The 12621-nt window shown below is 53.3% G+C and overlaps 1 protein-coding gene across 1 annotated transcript in view; it reads right to left on the bottom strand.

The window, feature by feature from the left end:
• The window catches only part of NCAPD3 (non-SMC condensin II complex subunit D3), an 84798-nt gene that overhangs the window by 49329 nt on the left and 22848 nt on the right, over positions 1-12621 (bottom strand). Inside the window, exons 10-18 of the mRNA XM_088481760.1 lie at positions 12198-12323; positions 7470-7722; positions 7313-7375; positions 5025-5096; positions 2997-3070; positions 2464-2598; positions 1966-2186; positions 1055-1246; positions 862-959 (exon numbers count right to left, since the gene is read on the bottom strand). Of these exons, the coding sequence (XP_088337886.1) occupies positions 862-959; positions 1055-1246; positions 1966-2186; positions 2464-2598; positions 2997-3070; positions 5025-5096; positions 7313-7375; positions 7470-7722; positions 12198-12323 (1234 nt within the window). The remainder of the gene's footprint in view (positions 1-861; positions 960-1054; positions 1247-1965; positions 2187-2463; positions 2599-2996; positions 3071-5024; positions 5097-7312; positions 7376-7469; positions 7723-12197; positions 12324-12621) is intronic.

The following is a 12621-nucleotide window of genomic DNA, read 5'->3' as shown; positions in this document are numbered from 1 at the left end:
GCTATTAACCCCCGGGACGCCGGCTCCCTGCACCGATCGTTAAGTCCCTGGTGGTCTAGTGGACACACGGGGTATGGGGGGCCCGCCGCCACTGCCGGCGCCTCCGGTCTGTCCCCTGAGACCGGAGGCACAGGACTGCATTTGAAATGCGCGGATCACCGCAAGCGGTGATCCGCGACCTTTCCTGCTCCCCGTGGATCCGGCAGCAGTCCTGGGCGCCCGCAGAGTCCGCCTAGTACAGACTCTGGGGTCCCGCTGAGATCCCCAGATCTGTACTGGCGTCTCAGCGCCAGCGGGGTGACGGAGCGGCAGCTTAGACGTCCTATGGACAGTCCGACGCTGCCGCTCTGAAGAGTCCAAAGTCCATGAAAAAACTTTGTCCCTAAAAAAATAAAATAAGCTTAGGGGCTGCTAATCAGCTCCCCCTGCGCTAACGGTGACCCGACTCCGGCCGGGCACCAACTTAAACTGAGGTGCCTCTGGCTTGGGGGTGGGGTTATAGGGAGAGTGGACCCAGTGCATCCTGGGAGCTAAAAGCTTTAACTGCGTGGTGCCCGGATTTGGTTCCCAACCTATACCCCAAGGTCAACCCTGTGGACCCCCTATGGACCCTGAAGTAGAAAATGAGAAACAGCCAGAGAGGCTAGAGCCAGTCCTGTTACTTTACATTACCTTTCCCTATTTGTACCAGACGATTCGGAAGCCGGTACATTAGTTGGTGGGACCTACGGAGACCGTCACAGGGCCCCGGCCTAAGAGGTTTTGGTCCCTGACTCACAAGTTGAGAGTCCCCAAGTTAAGGGCAGATAATCTGCCTGTTTGGGTAACTACATCCCCATGTCCTATAGCAGAAGGACTCACCGATCAGCTGGGTTCTAGTGTCTGCAAGCAGGTGTTTTGCAATATGACCCATCACACACAGAACGTGCCCGGTGGTACTGGAGTTGGCATCAGGCTGCCTGGTACAGGGAAGATAATATATTAACCAATCAGGTGCCTAGTCTGAGGATGACAAAAGCATAAACCCTGCAGAAGTAAAATCTAACTCACTCACCTGCTGACCTGATCCCAGGTGTTCAGGATTTTGGTGTAGTCCAGCTTCGGCGATGAACCGGCGACCTTGGCAAGCACCATCCAGGCCGGGGCCGAGTGCGTGGTCTCCGTGTGCGAGATCAAGTTACTGATCAAAGTGGAGGAAAACTTATCTTGCTTGGCCCATAGGTGAAAGGCTTTCGCCAGATAGCGGCTGTATAACGAGGAAAAGGTAACATACGTCAATGACGACGGCATCTAATTATAGTCTTATATCAAACATTAGGTTCCACTACATAATTATACCATCACTTCAAACGGTATGCACAGTCACATTTGTGGTCCATGCATTCATACTGATAGACCTAAAATAGAGGGGTATGATGAGCTAAATCGGTCCTCCACGCTCTCCGCTCATCCTCGCCCCTCTGCGGCAGCCTGCCATGTTAGAAAGGCGGTACTTATACTGAACAGGCAGAGAGTGACCGTCAGTTTTGCAGACACATACAGCAATACGATGCATAGTGGTGGACTCACAAAAGGGAGAAACTAAGGAGCAGTGAGGTCACAGCAGCTCAAATGACTGCAGTCTCCCTTTATTTTAAGCTACAGCACATCCGGTGGATATAATAAAGTTTGTTGCCATGGAGCGGAGAAGTAAAGCTTTAACATTCAACAAAGTTACAATGGAATGTAGAACAGTGAACAAAGTCTGTCAGTTCTGGAATGGTCAACAATGGGGATCAGTGATCCTTTGAAACAGATCTCCCTCGTTCTATCTATTATACACATAAGCCACAACTATACATAGGAGCAGAGTACTGTGTCAGATCCAGCATCTAGCTCAGGACCCCGATGCTGTGAGGTCTATACAGGTAGAATATGGCCCTATGGTCTGCCATACACAGGAGAGGATCAGAGTGACTTTCCCACCTGAGCTCCTGGCTCTCTGCAGTCAGCAGGTTCAGCAGATCCCAGGCCAGTTTCTGCTTCTCATCCTCATCTCTGTAGCGGTTGTAATGTTTGATGTTCTGGAGAATGAGATGGTCCAGACACTCCAAGGTCTTCTCCTGCACAGACGTCTCGGTGTCCAGCACCACAGGGATCAGCCCCGTCAGCCAAGCTTTCTGCACCAAGACGTTCCCCGGCTGGGCCTGTCAGGAGACATGTACAGGACTCGTTTTATGGGGAGTAGTCAGCTGGGCTGTAGTCGCTTGCCAAAACCAGAAGATACCGGCTAGATTGGCCAACCGAAGGCACGGCATAAGCTTAGACAAGGCAATCCTAAGGTGAATACCAAAAATGTGGTGTTGCCGGCACTAAATTTGTAGGAGGGCGACGGGCATTTTTGCATGGTTTGTCAAATTACAGGACTGACATCACCTAGAACTTACAAAAGTCCAGCAAGCAGGGGAGGAGATCCGCGCTCACCTGTAGAAGTTCCGTCAGGGAGGTCAGCGCCTGCTTACGCACAGAGACCGCGGGATCCCTGCATCGGTCCTGGAGGGTAGCGAGATCCTCAGAGGTGCAGGAAATCAGATTGTACTTCAATATATTCACCAGCACCTGGACAGGGGAGAGATCCAAGAGAGAGAGGAGTAAAACTAACAAAGATCCCCCTGAACTCAATTCTTCCCAAGCCATCAAATAGCTTAAAGCCGGCCTAACCCGCACCAATTATAGAACAACACCGCCAGAAACATGAGCCCAAGGCATAAGGCGCGGTGAGTTCATACAGGTAGGGAATAGAAACTGCAGAGAACTATACAGAATCCCACCGTCTGTATCAGAGCTTACTGTGCACCCAAAGGTCTTCTTCTTAGTGACCCCAGATCCCGCATAGACTGTCCTGAGGTATTGGGCCCTGTCCGGACCTCCGCTTCCAAGCGCTATTCGCACTGCACCAATGTAATTCTTACAATTTTATCATCAGGTAGCTATGTATCAAAAAGAAGAAGTTTTACCTGGAGTGCGGACTTCCTAACGTTGGTCTTCTCGTCGCCAGCTCTAAGCCGCAGCATTGCCAGCGTCTCCCTTCCTGCACGAGAAGCCACCATCAGGGCAAATAATGGATGACGGGAACCAGACACACAGAGCTGAGCCATTATACTATACAGAAACCTTACTGCCTCCAATAATTCTATGCATCAGCCAGGAGACCGCGCCACACAATCTGCCGGGCTAAGATGGAGTCACGTCATCCAGGCACCAGAACAGCGGTGACCCTGCCCGTCCTTACTGTCGGGACTGATTGCAGAACGATTCCACTTATCAATAAATATTGTTATTTAGATTTAGACGGGTTTAATGGGGCTGGAGGAGCCCAAAACGTTTCCAAAGTAGTGATGCGTTGTCCAGCCCCTTAATGTGAGTGCAGCCATCCAGGATCCCAAACAGCGACTGGACAAGTGGAAGTCTCTCCTTTATGTCTCCGCTCAGATAGCGGCAGCACCTCGTCCGCATGGTTACCTGCAGCACTTTCATGGTCAGTGCTGGCACCTCACTGATTGCCAGCCTCTTCTACTTGTGCCACGCCACTTACATCAGGGATTCCCAACTCCAGCCCCCAGTACCACCAACAGGCCATGTCTTGTAGATTTCTTTAACCATGCACAGGGTTGTTAATCTATTTTTCCACCGGCTTCCACAAACAGAAATCCTGAAAACATGACCTGTTCAGAAACCTGAGGGTTGAGGTTGAGCGCCACTGACGTACGTCCTTATCTCCTTATCTTCCCGTCCATTCTGCCGATTGCCCATAGGCTGGGAAACCTCACAATTGAGAACCGCAAAAAGTTATACTGAACAGACATTAGCAGGGTGTCAGGGGGGTAATCGGCGCTCGCTGTGACTTTCCTGCATTCTATCACCACATCAGATCCACAACAACCCTACAGCACTGAGGGGTCTATGTACTAAGCCTCGGAGAGCGATAAAGTACCAAGCAATCAGCTCCTGTCACGTTACAGAATGTGCTTGAAGAATGAGTTCGGAGCGGATTGGTTGGTACTTTATCGCTCTCCAAGGCCCCTCAGGGTAGTAAATACTCTATTACTCTACACATTGCTTAAGGCGACGGTCGCTAATCACTTATTATATGGAGCCCATTAATCTTCGATCTGTCCACCACTAAGGTCATCCACATCAAGTGTCTACAGTGCAGGTGACAATACAATACGAGACTACTAATGACGCAGTTTTCTTATTACCCCCTCCCCATACTCGCTTTAAGTTGTGGCATACTTAGTTACAGCAGGGGGAGAATCTCTGCCCCCCTCCCCATACTAGCTTTAAGTTGTGGCATACTTAGTTACAGCAGGGGGAGAATCTCTGCCCCCCTCCCCATTCTCGCTTTAAGTTGTGGCATACTTAGTTACAGCAGGGGGAGAATCTCTGCCCCCCTCCCCATACTCGCTTTAAGTTGTAGCATACTTAGTTACAGCAGGGGGAGAATCTCTGCCCCCCCCATACTCGCTTTAAGTTGTGGCATACTTAGTTACAGCAGGGGGAGAATCTCTGCCCCCCCTCAGCTTGTGAACTATTTTTGCAAAATAAAAAATGTTAAATTAAATACTAACCACAATGCTACTTTTCTTGAGGTCTGGTCCACCCCCACCAGTGAACAGGGAGAGGTGACCCCACAAAGTATCGGGGGGGCGAGTTGTTTTAAAGAACACATTTCAGACAGTGGAATTATCATTTAGGAGCTTATAAGTGCCATTATGGTCCTAGGCTGATCTCTGCTGGCACCTCCATAGGCCGAGAGCAGAAATCAGCCTCTCGCGCTATAACCAATCGAAGGAAACTGAATAGGCCCCATAAGCTGCAATAACTTTCATCACATCACCTGTGGTCATTGTGTTACACCAAGCGGGTCTCTACAAAAACATCTTAAATGTAGGTTTGTTCGTTTTTTAATTTCAGCTGCAATTTACCTACACGGTAACACTCCGATCTGGGGCATCGGTCACGTAATCGGGTAATACACTCACCATCAGCGTCTCCGGTCTCAGACACCTCTATGGTCCTCAAAGCGCCCATCGTTTTCCGGCCTTGGCTAGAAGCTGCGAGGAGTAAAACAGATTAGCAGGCTGGCAATTAAAACGCAATCAGGATAAATAAAGAAGGTAAAGAGCCCAAGGATAGGTCGCGTGTTACTGTACAGATGACATCCTGAAGACGAGAACGGCACCCAATTGCCGGAGTAGCAGGACCTTCATTTGTAACAGCACCTAAATGGTTAAGGCATGCATTTACAAGAAAATGTGGATGTAGCTCCTCGCCCCCTATAGCCCAATCCCCGCAGGAGCCAGAGTCACATTTACCAACCCCCCACAGGACAGGACACGAGAGGAACAAACAAGGAGGAAGGTCAGAGCCATTTTCTGCAACCAAAAGGAGAACATTGTTGTAATCAGTAGGTGTCCGGGGTTCTCAGTTTAACTCCAAGAAAGTTTTCTAGTTTGTATAAAAATCTTCTCAGATACTAGGGACGCCCCAAAGCTGCCTCTACGGGTGGATACGCTCAGTGGTAGCGGTGCCTCCCTTCCAAAGCTGCCTCTACGGGTGGATACGCTCAGTGGTAGCGGTGCCTCCCTTCCAAAGCTGCCTCTACGGGTGGATACGCTCAGTGGTAGCAGTGCCTCCCTTCCAAAGCTGCCTCTATGGGTGGATACGCTCAGTGGTAGTGGTGCCTCCCTTCCAAAGCTGCCTCTATGGGTGGATACGCTCAGTGGTAGTGGTGCCTCCCTTCCAAAGCTGCCTCTATGGGTGGATACGCTCAGTGGTAGTGGTGCCTCCCTTCCAAAGCTGCCTCTATGGGTGGATACGCTCAGTGGTAGCGGTGCCTCCCTTACAAAGCTGCCTCTATGGGTGGATATGCTCAGTGCTAGTGGTGCCTCGCGCCTACCTTACAAAGCTGCCTCTATGGGTGGATATGCTCAGTGGTAGCGGTGCCTCGCGCCTCCCTTACAAAGCTGCCTCTATGGGTGGATACGCTCAGTGGTAGCGGTGCCTCGCGCCTCCCTTACAAAGCTGCCTCTATGGGTGGATACGCTCAGTGGTAGCGGTGCCTCGCGCCTCCCTTACAAAGCTGCCTCTATGGGAGGATACGCTCGGTGGTAGCGGTGCCTCGCGCCTCCCTTCCAAAGCTGCCTCTATGGGTGGATACGCTCAGTGGTAGCTGTGAATAGCACCTCCTTTTGCAAAACTGGAATTGCTGGATGCAAATAAGAGAAACCTCCAGAATCTTGGGGAAGGTATGAACAAAACCAGCGGCTCAGCCACAGCCCCAAAGAGTCACTCAGGTTGTCAGGCACAGGCTGCCCATCACACTGGTAAGCATGGCGCACCGCTAAAGTAATCCACCCAACAATGTCCTTCTGAGAAAGAATGAACTGGGTATCTCCGGTGGTCTAGGGCAAAACCAGACGTCTGCAGCGGAATCTGAAAAATGTACCTGGCAGAGAAGCAGAAGGAGAACCAGGGTGTGCCTAGTGCCCGTCATGCCAACCGTTTTTCAGATGAAGTTGGCCGATTGGCTGTCTAAGGCTGGATGTCTCTCTGCCGACTTCCTGGAGGAATGATGCCCTGGGCTATTGGTGTGAAATCAGCAAAGCCTGGGACCTCGCTGTCCTGGGAGTAAGAACCCTTTCTCCCCGTTGTAGGGGGCATTATTGTGGCAGCTCTGCCAACCTCTTGTAAAGGCTCCTCCAGCATGTCCGCTACTGAACAGGCCGGGCTTATAGCGAGGCCGAGCTACAGACCTGTTTGAAAATGAAAGCGCCGGTAGTTCTGGATCATTTCTGCACCTCAACATCTCCAGGTTCCCCCAATAAAATAACTGAGAAATATAAAAACACAACTTATATCAGATGAGCCGAGCGATAGATCATCCAGGAACAGCCAACACCAATGGCAAACTCCGTACAGTGCGGTCAGGACGGATATTTTACCCCGCTCAGATCACCGCCACATGACCCAGAGCGACCGTCTTTATTACTTGTGCAATGGCCGGGGCAGGACCACTAGGACCGGGCACTGGGAATACCCCAATGGGAGCCCTCAGTGGTTCTTTAATAAACATATTTCGCAATCTTGTGCGAATCGCAATTATCCTGTCAAATAAAGGCCACACAACAGAAGTAAAACTTCGGAACAGCCCTGGTATATGAAGATGATGAGGTATTTATAGATTGAACACACGATGCTCATATTTGAATACGGCTCTCAAATGAAAGTATCATATACCCCCCCCACCCACACAAATACTCTACATTACCTTCGACGCTGTTGACTGAAGTCTCGGTGGTGAGGATGGTCCCGGAAGCTCCCCGCAAGCTACCTGAGGGCGGGAAAGTGGGCGACACAACAAGGAGATCAGCCACAGAGACAATGTGATGCCCTTAGCAGCGTATTCGGCACCAACATGCACTCACTGCCTTGCAGCAGCTCCTGCAGCCCCTCAGCGGCAGAGATGGCGTTCTTCTCCAGGTACTGCGCCAGGCAGGACAGGGCCTTGCTGCGGACGGTGGGGGCTTTGTCAGAGCAGCGGCTGAAGACCATGGCCTGCAGCAGGAACTTGTGCTGGAGAAATTTCAGGTTGTCTGGGGGAAATGAAGAGTCCACCACCCTCTCGGGAAGCTCCAGAAGGGTGACGGCCACATCCAGAGCAAATACTCTGTACGAGATCTGCGGGAGAGAGAGAGGGAGAAGTTCCTCCATAGAATCAGTTCTCCCTTATGGAAGAGGAGAGCAGGTGTAGTCTGTGCTGGAGCAGATGGAGGACTTGCTGTTAGGAGTGACGTCAGCCAACAGCGCCCATAGATTAATACATGACAAGATTACCCGTAGGTCCTAGGTGGAGAAGGTTCCTTACCACTACATCCCCGCACTCACTACATCCCCGCAGAGCAGACCCCGATACAGCTCCTCTCCCACTCACACCTGACAGGCTACGCACAGCGCACTCACTACATCCCCGCAGAACAGACCCCGATACACCACCTCTCCCACACACACCTGACAGGCTACGCACAGCGACCTCACTACATCCCCGCAGAGCAGACCCCAATACAGCTCCTCTCCCACACACAGCACACAGGCTACGCACAGCGCACTCACTACATCCCCGCAGAGCAGACTCTGATACAGCTCCTCTCCCACTCACACCTGACAGGTTACGCACAGCGCACTCACTACATCACCGCAGAGCAGATCCCGATACAGCTCCTCTCCCACACACAGCGCACTCACTACATCACCGCAGAGCAGATCCCGATACAGCTCCTCTCCCACACACAGCGCACTCACTACATCCCCGCAGAACAGACCCCGATACAGCTCCTCTCCCACACACACCTGACAGGCTACGCACAGCGCACTCACTACATCCCCGCAGAGCAGACCCTGATACACCTCCTCTCCCACACACACCTGACAGGCTACGCACAGCGCACTCACTACATCCCCACAGAACAGACCCCTATACAGCTCCTCTCCCACACACACCTGACAGGCTACGCACAGCGCACTCACTACATCCCCGCAGAACAGACCCAGATACAGCTCCTCTCCCACACACACCTGACAGGCTACGCACAGCGCACTCACTACATCCCCGAAGAGCAGACCCCGATACAGCTCCTCTCCCACACACAGCACACAGGCTAAGCACAGCGCACTCACTACATCCTCGCAGAGCAGACTCTGATACAGCTCCTCTCCCACACACACCTGACAGGCTACGCACAGCGCACTCACTACATCCCCGCAGAGCACACCCAGATACAGCTCATATCCCACACACACCTGACAGGCTACGTACAGCGCACTCACTACATCCCCGCAGAGCACACCCAGATACACCACCTCTCCCACACACACCTGACAGGCTACGCACAGCACACGCACTACATCCCCGCAGAGCAGATCCCGATACAGCTCCTCTCCCACACACAACTGACAGGCTACGCACAGCGCACTCATTACATCCCCGCAGAACAGACCCCGATACAGCTCCTCTCCCACACACAGCGCACTCACTACATCCCCGCAGAACAGACCCCGATACAGCTCCTCTCCCACACACACCTGACAGGCTACGCACAGCGCACTCACTACATCCTCGCAGAGCAGACTCCGATACACCTCCTCTCCCACACACAACTGACAGGCTACGCACAGCGCACTCATTACATCCCCGCAGAACAGACCCCGATACACCACCTCTCCCACACACACCTGACAGGCTACGCACAGCGACCTCACTACATCACCGCAGAGCAGATCCCGATACAGCTCCTCTCCCACACACAGCGCACTCACTACATCCCCGCAGAACAGACCCCGATACAGCTCCTCTCCCACACACACCTGACAGGCTACGCACAGCGCACTCACTACATCCCCACAGAACAGACCCCGATACAGCTCCTCTCCCACACACACCTGACAGGCTACGCACAGCACACTCACTACATCCCCGCAGAGCAGATCCCGATACAGCTCCTCTCCCACACACAGCACACAGGCTAAGCACAGCGCAGTAACTACATCCCCACAGAGCAGACCCCGATACAGCAGCTCTCCCACACACACCTGACAGGCTACGCACAGCGCACTCACTACATCCCCGCAGAACAGACCCCGATACAGCTCCTCTCCCACACACAACTGACAGGCTACGCACAGCGCACTCATTACATCCCCGCAGAACAGACCCCGATACAGCTCCTCTCCCACACACAGCGCACTCACTACAACCCCGCAGAACAGACCCCGATACAGCTCCTCTCCCACACACACCTGACAGGCTACGCACAGCGCACTCATTACATCCCCGCAGAACAGACCCCGATACAGCTCCTCTCCCACACACAGCGCACTCACTACATCCCCGCAGAACAGACCCCGATACAGCTCCTCTCCCACACACACCTGACAGGCTACGCACAGCGCACTCATTACATCCCCGCAGAACAGACCCCGATACAATTCCTCTCCCACACACAGCACAGGCTACGCACAGCGACCTCACTACATCCCCGCAGAGCAGACCCCGATACAGCTCCTCTCCCACTCACACCTGACAAACTACGCACAGCGCACTCACTACATCCCCGCAAAGCAGACCCCGATACACATCCTCTCCCACACACACCTGACAGGCTACGCACAGCGCACTCACTACATCCCCGCAGAGCAGACCCTGATACAGCTCCTCTCCCACACACAGCACACAGGCTACGCACAGCGCACTCACTACATCCCCGCAGAGCAGACCCTGATACACCACCTCTCCCACACAAGCGCACTCACTACATCCCCGCAGAGCAGATCCCGATACAGCTCCTCTCCCACACACACCTGACAGGCTACGCACAGCGCACTCATTACATCCCCGCAGAACAGACCCCGATACAGCTCCTCTCCCACACACAGCACACAGGCTACGCACAGCGACCTCACTACATCCCCGCAGAGCAGACTCCGATACACCACCTCTCCCACACACAGCGCACTCACTACATCCCCGCAGAGCAGCCCCCGATACACATCCTCTCCCACACACAGCACACAGGCTACGTACAGCGCACTCACTACATCCCCGCAGAGCAGACCCTGATACACCATCTCTCCCACACACACCAGACAGGTTACGCACAGCGCACTCACTACATCCCCGCAGAGCAGATCCCGATACAGCTCCTCTCTCACACACACCTGACAGGCTATGCACAGCGCACTCACTACATCCCCGCAGAGCAGACCCCGATACAGCTCCTCTCCCACACACACCTGACAGGCTACGAACAGCGCACTCATTACATCCCCGCAGAACAGACCCCAATACAGCTCCTCTCCCACACACAGCACACAGGCTACGCACAGCGCACTCACTACATCCCCGCAGAGCAGACTCTGATACAGCTCCTCTCCCACTCACACCTGACAGGTTACGCACAGCACACTCACTACATCCTCACAGAGCAGACCCCGATACAGCTCCTCTCCCACACACAGCTCACAGGCTACGCACAGCGCACAGCGCACTACATCCTCACAGAGCAGACCCCGATACAGCTCCTCTCCCACTCACACCTGACAGGCTACGTACAGCGCACTCACTACATCCCCGCAGAGCAGACCCCGATACAGCTCCTCTCCCACACACACCTGACAGGCTACGCACAGCGCACTCACTACATCCCCGCAGAACAGACCCCGATACAGCTCCTCTCCCACACACACCTGACAGGCTACGCACAGCGCACTCACTACATCCCCGCAGAGCAGACCCCGATACAGCTCCTCTCCCACTCACACCTGACAGGCTACGTACAGCGCACTCACTACATCCCCGCAGAGCAGACACTGATACAGCTCCTCTCTCACTCACAGCACACAGCGCACTCATTACATCCCCGCAGAACAGACCCTGATACAGCTCCTCTCCCACACACAGCACACAGGCTACGCACAGCGCACTCACTACATCCCCGCAGAGCAGACCCCGATACACATCCTCTCCCACACACACCTGACAGGCTACGCACAGCACACTCACTACATCCTCACAGAGCAGACCCCGATACAGCTCCTCTCCCACACACACCTGACAGGCTACGCACAGCGCACTCACTACATCCCCGCAGAACAGACCCCGATACAGCTCCTCTCCCACACACACCTGACAGGCTACGCACAGCGCACTCACTACATCCTCGCAGAGCAGACCCCGATACAGCTCCTCTCCCACACACACCTGACAGGCTACGCACAGCGCACTCACTACATCCCCGCAGAGCAGACCCCGATACAGCTCCTCTCCCACACACACCTGACAGGCTACGCACAGCGCACTCACTACATCCCCGCAGAGCAGACCCCGATACAGCTCCTCTCCCACACACACCTGACAGGTTACGCACAGCGCACTCACTACATCCCCGCAGAGCAGACTGCTCTGACACCGATACAGCTCGTATACATACACACACACACACAGTATAGCCAGTAAAAGGATATACATAACAATATGGAGAATTAATGTGACGTCTCCCTAATGCAATCACCTCTCTCTTTAGCATCGACCACTTTAATCATCCAAGCCGGATATGACAGCGGAGTACTCAGTAGGATCAGACGGAGCCCCGTTACCTTACCTTAGAGTTCCAGGAGAACTTGTACAGCCACTCTATAAATGCAGCATATTCTGGGTTAGGGAACTTCTCCAGCAGCCTCACCAGAGCTTGGGCTGCCGACACCCGGTAATCAGCTTTATCCGGACACTGGGGGAGAGTAGAAGAAACCCAACTCAAAACCCAACACAACACAAGCACTGCAAAGTATCACACAGCCCAACATGGAGCCCCCATTACCGATCACCCGACTGGGCAATTCTCTGAAGCCCTAACGTACAGCTTACTCTATTCTGTGCCCCATATATTATATGCAAATCTAGAGAGATTTGAGAGGTGTCGCAGAACAAGGATACATCAGATCTCCTGAAGTCTCCACTCTAACGGTTGTTCACAGCAGACCCACCCGGAGTCAAAACAAAATGCTCTGCTGTTTACGGGATGACAT

The sequence above is a fragment of the Taudactylus pleione genome, unplaced genomic scaffold, assembly GCF_031769625.1.
Source record: "Taudactylus pleione unplaced genomic scaffold, aTauple2 ptg000278l, whole genome shotgun sequence".
NCBI lineage: Eukaryota > Metazoa > Chordata > Amphibia > Anura > Myobatrachidae > Taudactylus > Taudactylus pleione.
The sequence above is the reverse complement of the archived record's forward strand: the minus strand, read 5'-3'. Positions and strand labels throughout refer to the sequence as shown.